This window comes from Mesoplodon bidens, assembly GCF_964165515.1.
Source record: "Mesoplodon bidens genome assembly, chromosome: 1".
In the NCBI taxonomy this organism is placed as follows: Eukaryota; Metazoa; Chordata; class Mammalia; order Artiodactyla; family Ziphiidae; genus Mesoplodon; species Mesoplodon bidens.
The window spans coordinates 173,114,923-173,130,510 of NC_138176.1; the positions used below are offsets into that span (position 1 = coordinate 173,114,923).

Below are 15,588 nucleotides of genomic sequence, written 5' to 3' on the forward strand. Positions count from 1 at the left end.
TCAAGAAGAAAACAAAGGAGAATATCTCTACTTCCTAGGGGTTGGCAAGGATTCCACAGGTCACAGAAAGCGAAAAGCATAGAAGAAAAATGGATAAATTAGACTTCATAAAGATTACAATTTACACATATCTAAAGATCTTGTTACTGAACCAAACTTGGGTCTGCTCACCACTGCAGTAAAGCTACTGACACTGGGTTGTGGTGAAGGAAAGTGCAGCATTTACTATAAGGCGCCAATACAAGAAGGATGGAGGGCTCATGCTCTAAAAACCCCAAACTCCCCGAAGGGTTTCAGCAAAGCATTTTTAAAGGCCAGGTGAGGGGGGTGGGGTCGCAGGGTATGTGATCAGCTTGTGAGGTAACAGGGCGGTGTCACAGGGGTTAACATCATCAGTCAGGCTCCCTCAGGCCTGGGGGCTATGTGTTCATGATCATCAAGCAGTTAGCACCTTCCAGGGAGTTCCCTGGTGGAACTACTCAGGAAATGTGTATCAGATACTATTATCTAAGGACTTCAGAGAGGAGCTAAAGCAGAGGATTTGGGGAAGGCCCCATAGGGTCCTGCTGGGTTACAATCTTGTTAAGAAAATGAATAGGCAAGCCACAGATGGGGAGAAAATACTCACAAAACCTATCTGACAAGTCTTTTATTAAGAATTATATAAAAGATTCCTGGGGAATTCCCTGTGGTCCAGTGGTTAGGACTTCGAGCTCTCACTGCCGAGGTCCTGAGTTCAATCCCTGGTCGGGGACCTAAGATCCCATGCCGTTTGGCACAGCCAAAAAAGAAAAAAGAAAATTTGTAACTCAATAATAAAAGGACAATGCAGTTAAGGAAAAAATGGGCAAAGGATTTTTTAAAAGATTTATTTATTATTATTTTAAAATTTATTTTATTTATTTACTTTTGGCTGCGTTAGGTCTTTGTTGCTGTGCTCGGGTTTTCTCTAGTTGCCGCGAGCGGGGGCTACTGTTCATTGTGGTGCACGGGCTTCTCATTGTGGTGGCTTCTTCTGTTGTGGAGCATGGGCTCCAGGCGCGTGAGCTTCAGCAGTTGTGACTCACGGGCTCTAGAGCGCAGGCTCAGTAGTTGTGGCGCATGGGCTTAGTTGCTCCGCGGCATGTGGGATCTTCCCGGACCAAGGCTTGAATCCGTGTCCCCTGCATTGGCAGGTGGATTCTCAACCACTGCGCCACCAGGGAAGCCCTATTTATTATTTATTTATTTTATTTATTTTTGTCTGCGTCGGGTCTTAGTTGCGGCATGCAGGATCTTCGTTGAGGTACGCGGGGTCTTTCCTTGTGGCAAGTGGACTCTTCGTTGTGGTGCTCTGGCTTCTCTTTAGTTGTGGCCTGTGGGTTTTCTCTCTCTAGTTGTGGCGCGGGCTCCAGGACGCGTGGGCTCTGTAGTTTGCAGCACGTGGGCTCTAGTTGAGGTGCGCGAGCTCAGTAGTTGCAGCGCGTGGGCTTAGTTGCCCTGCGGCATGTGGGATCTTAGTTCCCTAACCGGGAATCAAACCCACATCCCCTGCATTGCAAGGCGGATTCTTCACCACTGAACCACCAGGGAAGTCCCTAGGCAAAGGATCTGAACAGACATTTACAAAGGGCGATATACAAATGACTGAGCACATGATAAAATAATTTCATTAGTGATGGGGATGTGCAAATTAAGACTGAAAAGACTGATAGCATCAAATATTGTCAAGTATATGCAGAAACTGGAATTCTGAAACATCGTTGGCAATAGTGTAAAATGTTACAACCACTTGCTTAAAGGTCTGGCAGTTTCTTATGTTAAACCTAAATATAAACCTACCCATGGCCCAGAAATATCACCCCAAGGTATTTATTCAAGAGAAACAGAAGCACACATCCATGAAAAAATGTATACAAGAATATTTGTAGCCACTTTATTCAAGATAGCAAAATACTGTAAATAATCTAGGTGTTTGTCAACTGGAGACTGACCAAGTAGACTACTATTCAGCAATAAAAAGGAACAAACTGCTGGTTTATGTAACAAAATGGATGAATCTCAAAAACATTATACTGAGTGAAAGAAGCCAGATACAAAATAGTACATACCATGTGATCTTCATTATATGAAGTTGTAGAATAGACAAATCAGATCTCGGGTGAAAAAAAATCAGTTTAGTGGTTGGGTTTCCAGTAGGGATGGATGTGGGAATTGCCTGGGAAGGGGTATGAGAGAACTTTCTGGGGGTGATGATAACATTCTGTATCTTAATAAGTATTGGTGTCAAACATGTTTGTCAAAATTCATCAAATGGTACACACAAGATTTGTGCATTTCATTTTATGTAAATTCTACGATTCACATATGAAATTTACATAAAACATTTAAAGTACCACAGACAAAATATTGAACTCTAGCTAATGATGTGCATGCTAAAGTGTTCAGGGGTGAAATGCACTGATGTCTGCTATTTTGAAATGCATTTACAAAGAAAAACTTGAATTCATGGATGGATAGAGGGGATGGATAGATAGATATACATTGTGATAATGAATGATAACATTTGCTAAAGATAGCAAATGTTAATTGTAAAATTTAGGTGATAGGTATATGGTGTTCATGATATAATTCTTTTAACTTTTCTGTACATTTGAAAGTTTTTATGATAAAATATTAGGAAAGGGAAAAGAAATTGCAGGGAGACAAGAATGGAAGCACATGTGAGAGATAATGATTAGGTAGTGACAGTGGAAATGGAAAGGAATGAAGAGATTTAAGATAGTTTTAGAGGCAGAATCTACAGTCTGCCTCTGGATTGGATGTGGTTAGTGCTATTACTGAGAAGAATAATAGGTTTGTTGGGGAAATATAAAGTTCTATTTTAGGGAATTCCCTGGCAGTCCAGTGGTTAGACCTCGCGCTTCCACTGCAGGAGGCCTGGGTTTGGGGAACTAAGATCCCCGAAAGCCTTGCAGCCAAAAAAAAAATTTCTTTTTCCGTTTTGGCCATGTTAAAGAAGTTTCCCCCTTCCCTCCAAGTATAGATGTCAAGCAGGCAGTTGGACTCTTGAATTTGGAGGAAAAGCCTTGCCTGTAAATATGAATTTGAGAATTGGCAGGATAGAGATGGTATTTAAAGCCATGACAGTGGCGCAGTGGTGGAGAATTCGCCTGCCAGTGCAGAGGACACGGGTTCGAGCCCTGGTCCGGGAAGATCCCACATGCCGCGGAGCAACTAAGCCCTAGCGCCACAACTACTGAGCCTGTGCTTTAGAGTCCGTGAGCCACAACTACTGAGCTCACACGCCTAGAGCCCGTGCTCCGCAACAGGAGAAGCCGCCTCAATGAGAAGCCCGTGCACCGCAACAAAGAGTAGCCCCTGCTCACCGCAACTAGAGAAAGCCCGCGCACAGCAACGAAGACCCAACACAGCCAAAAATAAAATAAATAAGTTTATAAAAATAAATAAATAAAGCCATGAAAATGGTTGAAATAACCTAGGGAGCTAGTAGACAAATAAAATTTTCAGGACTGAATTCTGAGGACTTTCAACATTTAGAGATTGGGCAGAAAAATGAAGAGACAGTAAAGGAGATTGAAGAGGGCCTGTGATGTTGGCGGAAAACCAGTTGATTGTGGCATCACAGGTACAAAATCTGTAACTACTACAGGCAAGGATTTTCCATTCTTGTTTTTCCAGGAAGTTGATCATAACTTCTTCATACTTTTATATGAATAAACATGAATGTGAAAGATAACTCTTGATAAAGATTATTTTAAGTTGGGTGAAACCCTTAGGAAGTGATCATTATTTTTTACACATTTCTGAATTTAAAAAAAAAATATATATATATTTCTTTATTTTGCCTGCTCCGGGTCTTAGTTGCTGCATGCAGGATCTTCGTTGCTGCATGTTTAGTTGCAGCATGTTTAGTTGCGGCATGAGGGCCCCCTGCATTGGGAGCTCGGAGTCTTACCCACTGGACCACCAGGGAAGTCCCACATTTCTGTATATTTTAAATATTCTGTAGCATATTATTATTATTATTTTTAACATCTTTATTGGAGTATAATTGCTTTACAATGGTGTGTTAGTTTCTGCTTTATAACAAGGTGAATCAGTTATACGTATACATATGTTCCCATATCTCTTCCCTCCTGCGTCTCCCTCCCTCCCACCCTCCCTAGCCCACTCCTCTACGTGGTCACAAACCACTGAGCTGATCTCCCTGTGCTATTTGGCTGCTTCCCACTAGCTATCTATTTTACGTTTGGTAGTGTATATATGTCCATGCCACTCTCTCACTTTGTCACAGCTTACCCTTCCCCCTCCCCATATCCTCAAGTCCATGCTCTAGTAGGTCTGTGTCTTTATTCCCGTCTTACCCCTCGGTTCTTCATGACCTTTTTTTATTTTTATTTTTTTTCTTAGATTCCATATATATGTGTTAGCATACGGTATTTGTTTTTCTGTTTCTTACCTACTTCACTCTGTATGACAGACTCTAGGTCCATCCACCTCACTACAAATAACTCAATTTCGTTCCTTTTTATGGCTGAGTAATATTCCATTGTATATATGTGCCACATCTTCTTTATCCATTCATCTGTTGATGGACACTTAGGTTGCTTCCATGTCCTGGCTATTGTAAATAGAGCTGCAATAAACATTTTGGTACATGACTCTTTTTTTTTTTTTGTGGTACATGGGCCTCTCACTCTTGTGGCCTCTCCTGTTGTGGAGCACAGGCTCTGGACAAGCAGGCTCAGCGGCCATGGCTCACGGGCCCAGCCGCTCCTTGGCATGTGGGATCTTCCCGGACCGGGGCACGAACCCGTGTCCCCTGCATTGGCAGGTGGACTCTCAACCACTGTGCCACCAGGGAAGCCCTGTAGCATATTATTTTTAAAGGTGGTTTTTAATATTCTGTGTATGTAAAAAAATTGACTTTTAATTCAAAAAACTAAAAGCAAAAGGAAAGTGAATAGGAGTTCAAATTGGATATACCCTTGAAAAAAATTCTTTAAAGAAGTTTTCCTCAGGAGGGTGGCCAAGAGAGAAAAGGTTCCATCAAGGTAACATCATTTAAATATGAGAGATACTGGGACGCATTACAAGCCAGGGAGCGATCCAATAATGAGGGCCAGATTGAGGATAGTAGATAATGAGGGAATAACAGAAGAAGTAATGCCCTTGAGAATGCAAGAGGCCTTGGGATCCCAAGTAGAAGTAGAGGGATTGCCCACTGATAGGAGGAACGCTCTGTTCACTGCTGAAAAAAGTGGGAAGAGGTTATAAAACGGGGAGGAGATATTAGTGGTTTTGTAGATTTAGTCATGGCATGATGAGGAAGTTCTTTTCTGACAGCTTCCATTTTCTCAGTTGAGCCAGAAAAAAAGGAGGAGAGGTGGTTTTCCAAAGAGTGAAAAATTCCGGAAGCTAACAAGGGACGCCTTGGTTTGGGCAACTGCAGTTTTGTTCATACTAAGTGCTTGTGTAGGACATGGGTCGGCGTGTCGAGAGAGTGGGAGGGAGGGGGAGGGGGAGAGACAGAGACAGAGAGAGACAGAGGAGCCGGCGTATTTAGTCTGGGCCAGATTACGAAGACTCCCTGTTTTCCAAACCCTAAGGCAAAGGAGCAAAAGCGCCTCACGCGCAGGGCGCGGGAGGGACTGCCCGCGCAGGTCTCTTGGGACCTCGGCTGGTCGGCGCATGCGCGCGGCGCCACGCGGCCTCGCGCTCCTTTTCCCCCAGTGTGTTGCTCCGGGTTTCCCTGATTTCACTTGGTGGCAGTTTGAGGTCTCTGCGCTCGGGATGGAGCAGGTGGACGAACTGGAGCTGCTAATGGAGAAGAGTTTCGGAGATAAGGCTGCGCCGCCGGCGGAGCTGTGAGCGGAGCGGGGGGAGGGTCTGGGAACAAAGCGGGAGATTTGAAAAGAAGGGAGCGGGAGAGGCCGCACCCGCGCCTCCGCGGACCGGGGCTGGGGCAGAGTAACCAGGCTCACGTCCCGGGGCTCCCGACGAGCCTCCGGAGCTGGGGTCTGTTTCCCAGGGCTCTCTTTGGGGCCAAGCCCGGGCCAGAGCTTGAATACTCTCCCTCACCCAGCAGTTCATTCTTAACCTTGATATCACCACTTTCCTGAATATGGGGAGTCCTAGCCACCTTAAATGTCTTCCTAAAACGAAATTGCAACTGCTAGATGCTTTTCTTCATGTTTAACTGGAGAAAGTTATCCCAGGGAGAAATCTGTACCCTCAGAGAGGCTTAAATGGTCGGGGAAATTGACCCGCAAGCCTAGTGTAGAATTGTCAGTAGTAATGATATTGAGGCTAATTATTGTTGACGGATCTTTGCGCTTTGAGTTTTGATCAGCAGTTCGTTTTGGGAGATCCTTAAAGCGTCCCAGCTGACCTTGGGAAATTCATGGCCTGAGGCTGCGTGGGGTAGGTGAATGAGGAACATAACCTAGGTGGGTTACAAAGGTTGGGTGACAAAGACAGTTTTAGGGTAAAGTTTTAGGGTAATAACTGGAGAGATAATGACTTTGGACTGTCACTGATAAAGACTGCAGTCAAACTGGAAAGATTTAAGAGGGACTTAATGTTTTCTAGAGGAGATTATTTTGCAGTTTTCAGGCGGATAGGATCAGTAGATAAAAGAATTGTGAAATCGACTTGCCCATTATAAATAAGAAATTTCTGAGTTACTCTATGAAGGAATGGTTAAGGTGACAGGTATTAATCTTGCTTTCTCTGCAAAGCATAGTCTAGTTGATCCCCAATGAGGTTTTATAGAATGATTTCCTGCATTAAATAGTAGGTTGGACTAGGTGATTGCTAAGTACTCTCCTAATTGAAAGATTAATATAATAATGAAGCTCACAGTAGGTCTTCCAGCAAACCACCCACACTATATTTTTCCATAACAAACATCTTTTATTTACAAAAAGATAGTGTCCTAGACATTTCCTTTCACTGTACTTTGGGAAGGTTTGCACCAGTGGTAGGAATTTGTGTCTAATATTTTTCAGTTTACCATTCGTCCTCATAATCATAGATGTCCCAAAGAGCTCCTCATAGAGCTTATATTTGGAAAATTCCATATCATAAGTATGCTTTAAATGGCATTGCTTCTGGGAAGTTTTTATAATAGGAATTCTGCTATGCCCTTGCTCTCTCTCTCTTTACCTCTTTTAGCCAATGGTCTTGTGATAAGCTTACCGGAAGAAACAAACCTAGAAAACTAGAAGATTGGTTTGTAGATAAAAGAGACTGGATGGCTTCTTATTTCATGCTTGTGCTACAGTAGTTTTGTATGTGTATGCTTTAGATTTCAGAAGAAGAAGGTGGAAGCTTCCTTTTCTACAACAGTTCTGAGCCGAGGAATGGATAACCGGTACCTGGTATTAGCAGTCAATATTGTACAGAATGAAGAAGGAAAGCATGAAAAGCACCTAATCATCACTGCTTCGCAGTCGCTAGAATGTAAAGAACTGTGTATCCTTAGGAATGACTGGTAATTTTTGTGTGACTTTGGGCGTTGATTTGGCAGTCTTAAGGGTGCCATCTTACAAACTATCACATGGGCTTGTGTGGCTGTTGCAATAATTTAATTGTTAATAAAGAGAGTAGATATGAACCTGAATTAATTCTGCATAAGGATTGTGCCTATTACACCAGCATCTCAAGTCCCTTATTCCAAAACTTGATTTTTATTGTCATTTGAAAATCAAGTACAAGGGGATTTATTAAATCACTACTTCCTATTTCCCAGTACTTTCTGGGACTGCAGCTTAAACCTCATTTAGTTCTCACTAAGAGGACAACTAATCACAGCATAAGAACATCCTTAGGGCTTCCCTGGTGGCACAGTGGTTGAGAGTCTGCCTGCCGATGCAGGGGACACGGGTTCGTGCCCCGGTCTAGGAAGATCCCACATGCCGCAGAGCGGCTAGGCCCGTGAGCCATGGCCGCTGAGCCTGCACGTCTGGAGCCTGTGCTCCGCAACGGGAGAGGCTACAAGAGTGAGAGGCCCGCCTACTGCAAAGAACATCCTTAGACTCTAGCTGTTGCTTCTCAAGCAGTGTGTGGTATGTGAGGGGTGAAGGGGAGATGCAGAGAAGGTGGAGGTCTAACTTTGTCTAGGCTGCAAGTTGGATGGTTTGAACTAGATAAATATGATTTTGTTCTTGGTACATTGTGTTTGGCTTCATGCCTCAAGGCTTATAGAAGCTGTAGGTATAAGTCTTAAGAATGAGAGAATTATTATTAGAACAACCTCATCCATAATTGAAGCTATACACTGTTAATAATTTGATAGCTTTTGCAGTAGGTGATGCAAGACCCAGAAATTTAGAAATACTTATTTCTTTACATAAGATATCCAGTTATTTGTTTATTTTTAAAAAATATTTATTTATTTGGCTGCGCCGGGTCTTAGTTGCAGCACGCGGGATGTTCGTTGCCGTGTGCGGGCTCTTAGTTGCAGTATGCGGGATCTAGTTCCCTGACCAGGAATCGAACCCGGGCCCCCTGCATTGGGAGCACGGAGTCTTTCTTAACCACTGGTCCACCAGGGAAATCCCTCCAGTTATTTTTGAAGCCTCCTTAATATGTTTAAATGTAGGAATCTAAACTATGTATACTTTAATCTTGCTTTATTTTTAGGTGCTTTGTACCGGTAGAGCCAGGGGACATCATTCATTTAGAGGGAGACTGCATATCCGATACTTGGATAATAGATGAAGATTTTGGATATTTGATTCTGTATCCAGACATGCTGATTTCTGGCACAAGCATAGCCAGTAGTATTCGATGCATGAGAAGAGCTGTCCTGAGTGAAACATTTAAGGTGAATAGTATTAACAGCCAGTGTTTCCACAGGGTCTTGAGAGTTTACAGAGCACTTTTACATTCTTACTTAATCCTCCCAACAAGCCTGTGAAGTAGATGGTATTAATCAGCTGCATTTTACTGATGGGGAAAATCAGGAAGTTAAGTAACTTGCCCAAAGTTACTGTAGCTAGTAAGTGGCAGTGTTGGGATTCAAGGCCAGGTGCCCTAAGATCCTTTGAATCTTATTCAACATTTTGTAAAATAATTAATTCTAATAATAATATAATTAATTTCAGTGATAAAAATTTTAATTTAATATATCTGGGCATTTTCAAACTTGGCTTCATGTGATTCCCAGTGAACTAAAAGTAAATGTGAGAGTCTCTTTTAAAAACATTATTATGGAAAGTTTCAAACATATGCGAAGAGATGATTATAATAAACTCCCATGTACCCATTTTGCTGTTCCCAGACAGTGTATTATTTTGCAACTAAATGAAAGCTGAGGATTTAAAAAAATATATAAACACAGTATCTTTATCATAGGCAATAAAATAAACAGTAATTCCTTAAATTAATCTAATAGTTTTATCTCTAATGTCTTTTATCAAATATTTTTTTTATTCAGTTCGTTTGTTAGCGTCAGTATCCAAACAATATTATGTTTGGTTGATATGTCTCATAGTTTCTTTTAATCTATATTCTGCCTTACATCCACTCCCTTTGTTTCAATGCCATTTCTTTTTTATTTTTTGATTGCACTACACGGCTTATGGGATCTTAGTTCTCTGACAAGGGATTGAACCCAGGCCCTCAGCAGTGAGAGCACGGAGTCCTAAACACTGGACCCCCAGGGAATTCCCAGTGACATTTATTTTTGAAGAATGTGAGTTTTATTTGTTAAGTTTCCTCTTCCTCCCAGGGTATTCTTTTAACTATACAATTAGCCTCTATGTCTGTAGAAAACCAAAAAATACAGCTAAGGGCTTCCCTGGTGGTGCAGTGGTTAGGAATCTGCCTGCCGATGCAGGGGACAGGGGTCTAGAGCCCGTGCTCTGCAACAAGAGAAGCCACTGCAATGAGAAGCCTGCGCACCACAATGAAGAGTAGCCCCCGCTCGCTGCAACTAGAGAAATCCCGTGCATAGCAATGAAGGACCCAATGCAGCCTAAAAAAAAAAAAAAAAAAAAAAGCAGCTAAGCAAGAAGAGTAAAAGAAGGAAAAATACCTAAGTAGATTTTCTAATAGTCTTAGTTATCACTTATTTATAGTTTTTTTTTAAAAAATCAGCTTTTTTCTTCAATTGTGGGGATACTACTTACTTCTCTTTTAACCACATATTGTAAAGCAGACCTGAATATTAATATTTTAAAAACCTTATTTTGAAATAATTTTAGACTCACATAGAACTTACAAAAATAGTACAGAGAGTTCCCTGTAAATTAATTTTTAAAATTCCTGATGGGTGTCTTGTGGACTTTTTCTTGTTTTTTGATAGTTTCAAGGGGATGATCCAGGCTAATAAAAGAGTTAATTGAAAACTACTGTTTCTTTTTGAGTGGCGAGAGTTTGTCAAAAATCTCTGCTGGGGACTTCCCTGGTGGTACAGTAGTTAAGAATCCACCTGCCAATGCAAGGGACACGGGTTCGAGCCCTGGTCCGGGCAGATCCCACTTGCTGCGGAGCAACTAAGCCCATGCGTCACAACTACTGAGCCTGTGCTCTAGAGCCCGCGAGCCACAGCTTCTAAAGCCTGTGCACCTGGAGCCCGTGCTCTGCAACAAGAGAAGCCCCTGCAATGAGGAGCGCACGTACTGCAACAAAGAGTAGCCCCCGCTCGCCTCAACTAGAGAAAGCCCATGCGCAGCAACGAAGACCCAACACAGCCAAAAATAAATAAATTAATTAATTTAAAAAAAATTTGAAAAAAAATCTCTGCTGTAGAGAATTCCCCAGTGGTCCAGTGGTTAGGACTCAGCGCTTTAACTGCCAGGGCCTGGGTTCAGTCCCTGGTTGGGGAACTAAGACCCCACAGGTGTGTGGGGCAGCCAAAAAAAAAAAATCTCTGCTGTAAGTTTGTTTCATGTTTGAGTTTACTCACATGACTTTGTGATCTATGTGTCTATTGACTTTTCTATGTGGGTTCATTTTGAAATTAGAGATGAATATGTTAAATATTTGAGACCACATTGAACTTTTTCATATAAGTTATTTTAATTTTTTTCAAAATGGAAATATACTGATTTGAAAAAAATAACTTGTAAAATAATTCAGGTAATTCTAAATTGAAGAAAGTGAAAGTCACCTATAATTTCACTCACCAGAAAAAAAATTGTTTCATATTTTGGCATTTGTCTCACCAGTGTACTTTGGTTATGGTGGTTCAATAGGTTAGGTAATAAATGTACGATCACATCTGTTGATACGTTGTGAAATAAGATGTTCGTATGATTTTTGTTTTTTTCTGGTAGAACTCTGATCCAGCCACACGCCAAATGCTGATTGGTACGGTTCTCCATGAAGTATTTCAAAAAGCAATAAGTGACAGTTTTGCCCCAGAAAAGCTACAAGAACTTGCTTTTCAAACTGTTCAAGAAATAAGGCATCTGAAGGAAATGTAAGTTACGAGAGGAACTATAGATACAGTTTTGTTATATAACTTCTTTCCTAGCGTCTGTAAGGTATTTGGCCATTAGACTATTAAATATAAATCAGTATAACACTAGAATGCAGATTTCAGGGTTGTAGTATCCCACTGCAATTCTGTGAAGAGCTTCTGAAATTGCAGAACAGCAATTCTTTGGCTAAATATCTAAATATTCTCTATATGCATAATAGGCTCCACAGCTGCACTCAGAGAGTGTGAACTTTTTGTTTTACTTCTAGAAACAATGTGACATCCTGAAAATTGTATAGGGTTGGGAGTCAGATGAACCTCCTTTCAAATTCTAGCTTTGCCAATTTTATGATTGAACTAGTTACTGAAAGATTCTGAAAAGAGTGATAATACCTATTTTGCAGACTTCTTGTGACAATGGAGATAATATATGTAAACACACAAATGGCTAGTTATTGGCGTTTTATGAGTGGCTACCTGCAGAGGGATTGGCATATTCTCCATTTCTTTCTTGACTCCTACTGCAGTCCATCTTTTTTTCACAGAAATTCTTTTATTAGTGGTGATTTTGCTTTCCAGACTAATTGATACAAACTTACCTTTCCCAGATATAATTCTACATTTCACTGTTTAAGTGAGAAAAATGTGTTCCATAATTCTACACTTATTTACTAATGATGTACAATCTATTGTCTTAAAAACATTTTAGAGCCCTGCCCTATGTCAGGCACTGTGTTAAGTGCTTTTTAGCTATCTTATATAATCTGATAGCAACCTGTTATAAAGGAAGAAATAGAAGCACAGAGAAGTTGTCACTTGGTCACAACCACACAGCATGGCATTCAGAATATGAATAGATATAATAAAGTTTTTGCTTAAGAGTTCTACTTATTGCTTTAGTTACCACTTTGGTTTTCAAATTAAAAAAATTTTTTTGTCACACCCTAACCAGGATCTGTTGTGTATTGTATGGATCATTGCCCTGAAACAAAACACATCAAAACTTAGTGCCTTAAAATGACAAACATCTAACCTGTTATCTCATAGTTTTTGTCAGTCGGGAATTTGGAAGTAGTTCAGCTGGGTGGCTCTGGCTCAGGGTCTCCCATGTGAGCTGCATCTGAAGGCATGACCCCGGCAGGAGCATCTGCTTCCGTGATGACTCACTCACATGTCTGTTGTGGCGAGGACTCAGTTCCTAGCTGGCTGTTGGCAGGAGGCCTCAGTTCCTTGCCACATGGGCTTCTCTAGGGGGCTGGCTGATGTGTCCTGGGACACAATCTGCTTCCTTCAGATTGAAGGGTCCAAGAAAGAGAGCAGGAAGCCACAGTGCCTTTTATAACCTAGTCTCTGATTGCTACGATGTCACTTCTGCTTTTTTTATTCATTAAGTACTCATTACTAAGTCTAGCTCTCCCGTAACAGTAGGGGAATTAGGTGCCATCTTTTGAAGGGGGTGTCAAAGGATATGTGGACATATTTTAAACCACCACAGGTATTCAGGTATCAGGTAACCTGATCAGTCCAGAACCCAACGTGAATATAAGGATGAAAGAAAACAAAGATTTTGAGCAGCCTTGCTCAGAATTCATGTCCTTGTATTAAACCCTGTGCATGTTACATAATGGAATGTCTCTTATGCCCTCAGCATCTGTTATTTTTCATTAATATCTAACAGTCTTATCTGGTTTCTAAGATGCGGGAGAAAGGTACCTTCATAGTCATATAATAGGAGAGCTGATAGCTTCATTACTGTATAGGAAAGGAGAAACTTTTAAAAAATATAAGAACCATGAAGATCAGAATTTTTGTTTGTTTGTTTTGTTTTGTTTTTGGCCGCACAGCGTGACTTGAGGAAACTTAGTTGCCTGACCAGGGATCAAACCCGTGCCCCCTGCAGTGGAAGCACAGAGTCTTAACCACTGGACCACCAGGGAAGTCCCTTTAATTAATTTTTATTGGAGTATAGTTGCTTTACAGTGTTGTGTCAGGAATGTATTCTTAGCAGATCCTTGGGTATCACTGAATTTTATATATATATATATATATATATATATATATTTTGAAGTATAGTTGATTTACAACGTTGTGTTAGTTTCTGGTGTATAACAAAGTGATTCAGTTATTTATACATATACATACATATATATTCTTTTTTTTTTTTTTTTTTTTTTGCGGTACGTGGGCCTCTCACTGTTGTGGCCTCTCCCGTTGCGGAGCACAGGCTCCAGACGTGCAGGCTCAACGGCCATGGCTCATGGGCCCAGCCGCTCTGCGGCATGTGGGATCTTCCTGGACCGGGGCACGGACCCGTGTCCCCTGCAGCGGCAGGCGGACTCTCAACCACTGCGCCACCAGGGAAGCCCCCATATATATTCTTTTTTTTTAAATTAAGTAACTAATTAATTTTTATTTTTGGCTGCGTTGGGTCTTCCTTGCTGCACGTGGGCTTTCTCTAGTTGCAGCGAGCGAGGGCTCTAGGCACGCAGGCTTCAGTAGTTGTAGCACGTGGGCTCAGTAGTTGTGGCTCGCAGGCTCTAGAGTGCAGGCTCAGTAGTTGTGGCACATGGGCTTAGTTGCTCCGTGGCATGTGGGATCTTCCCAGACCAGGGCTGGAACCTGTGTCCCCTGAATTGGCAGGCGGATTCTTAACCACTGAGCCACCAGGGAAGTCCCTATATATTTTTTTTCATATTCTTTTCCATTATGGTTTATTACAGGATATTGAATAGAGTTCCCTGTGCTATACAGTAGGACCTTGTTTATCTATTTTATATATAGTAGTTTGTATCTGCTAAATCCAAACTTCTAATTTATCCCTGCCCCCCTGCCCCCCCTTCCCCTTTGGTAATCATAAGTTTGTTTTCTATGTTTGTGAGTCTCTGTTTTCTAAGTAAGTTCATTTCTATCATATTTTAGATTCCACATATAAGTGATATCATATGATAGTTGTCTTTCTCTGACTTCACTTAGTATGGTAATCTCTCTCCATCCATTTTGCTGCATTATTATTTTTTTTAATCATTATATCCTAAGTCATTAAGGGAAAATATGTTTCATTTCAGTTATGAAAATACTAATTCTCTCATGAATCTTGCCCAACCCTGTTCAAAAGGATACTTTTTAAAATTCCCAGAGCCTAAAAATAACAGATCCAAAGTTCTTTCCTACCCTCTCTCATAGGCCCTTCTACTTTATTACAGATCTTAGAGCAGATTTTTACCTGTTCATGCTCTGTCCTCTCATTATACCTATAAAAGTCTAGGCTTGAAGGTGCCAAACCTTAAGTATCTCTGTAGTCTCAGGAAAGAACAGGTGGTTACATGTCATTTTGCTGTGATTTGGCTTGAAATTAAAAAGGCAGAATTTAAATGCAGAAGACTTTAAATAACCAGTGTGGATTGGTTTGGAAAATTAGAAGAGTCCTGGTCTGTAAAAAGTATAACACTAGGAAGAATCTGCCTAAGGAGATGGTGACAATGAAGAATGGTTCCAGGATGGTTCATGAAGGTTATTTAGGAAAAAGATTACCCAGTTGTGCAGGGTTTTTTTTTTTTAATAGTAAATTATTATTTCTAAATAGGTTATAAATTCACATACACCACGTGTTGTTGTAATAGTACAAGAGGGTATACAGGGAAAGTAAGTCCTTTCTACCCCTGCATCCCTGGTCAGTCACTACCTAGCTCCAGAGGCAACTTCTGATATCAGAAGTTGTATGTCCTTCCGTAGAGATTTCAAATATTTACATGTGATTGTGTGTGTGATTATTTATGTTTATATATTATTTGTTATATAAATGGTAGCGTACCATACACATTATTGTATATAAATATTAAATCTTGGGAGTTCCCTGGCGGTCCAGTGGTTAGGATTCAGTGCTTTCACTGCCATAGACCCGGGTTCAATCCCTGGTCAAGGAACTAAGATTCTACAAGTCGGGCAGTGTGGCCAAAAAAAAAAAAAAAACTTGGTGATTATTCCATATTAGTACTGATTGAGCTATCTCATTTTTAATTAAGAGTGGCAAAATGTTTCATTGTATGGATGTACAATAATTTATTTAAGAGCCCCTGGCATTTCAGTCTTTGCTTTTATTAGCAACACTATAATAAATAACTTTGTACATTTTAATTTTAATAGCTGTGCAGGCA

The 15,588-nt window shown here is 40.9% G+C and overlaps 1 protein-coding gene across 2 annotated transcripts in view; it reads left to right on the forward strand.

Moving 5' to 3' along the window:
- Positions 1-5,601: 5,601 nt before the first annotated feature.
- The window catches only part of DNA2 (DNA replication helicase/nuclease 2), a 48,805-nt gene continuing 38,818 nt past the window's right edge, over positions 5,602-15,588 (forward strand). For both annotated transcript variants that reach the window (XM_081224339.1, XM_081224340.1), the window contains exons 1-4: positions 5,602-5,870; positions 7,313-7,498; positions 8,650-8,833; positions 11,289-11,434. In XM_081224339.1, coding sequence (XP_081080465.1) covers positions 5,695-5,870; positions 7,313-7,498; positions 8,650-8,833; positions 11,289-11,434 — 692 coding nt within the window. In that variant the 5' untranslated portion in view covers positions 5,602-5,694. The remainder of the gene's footprint in view (positions 5,871-7,312; positions 7,499-8,649; positions 8,834-11,288; positions 11,435-15,588) is intronic.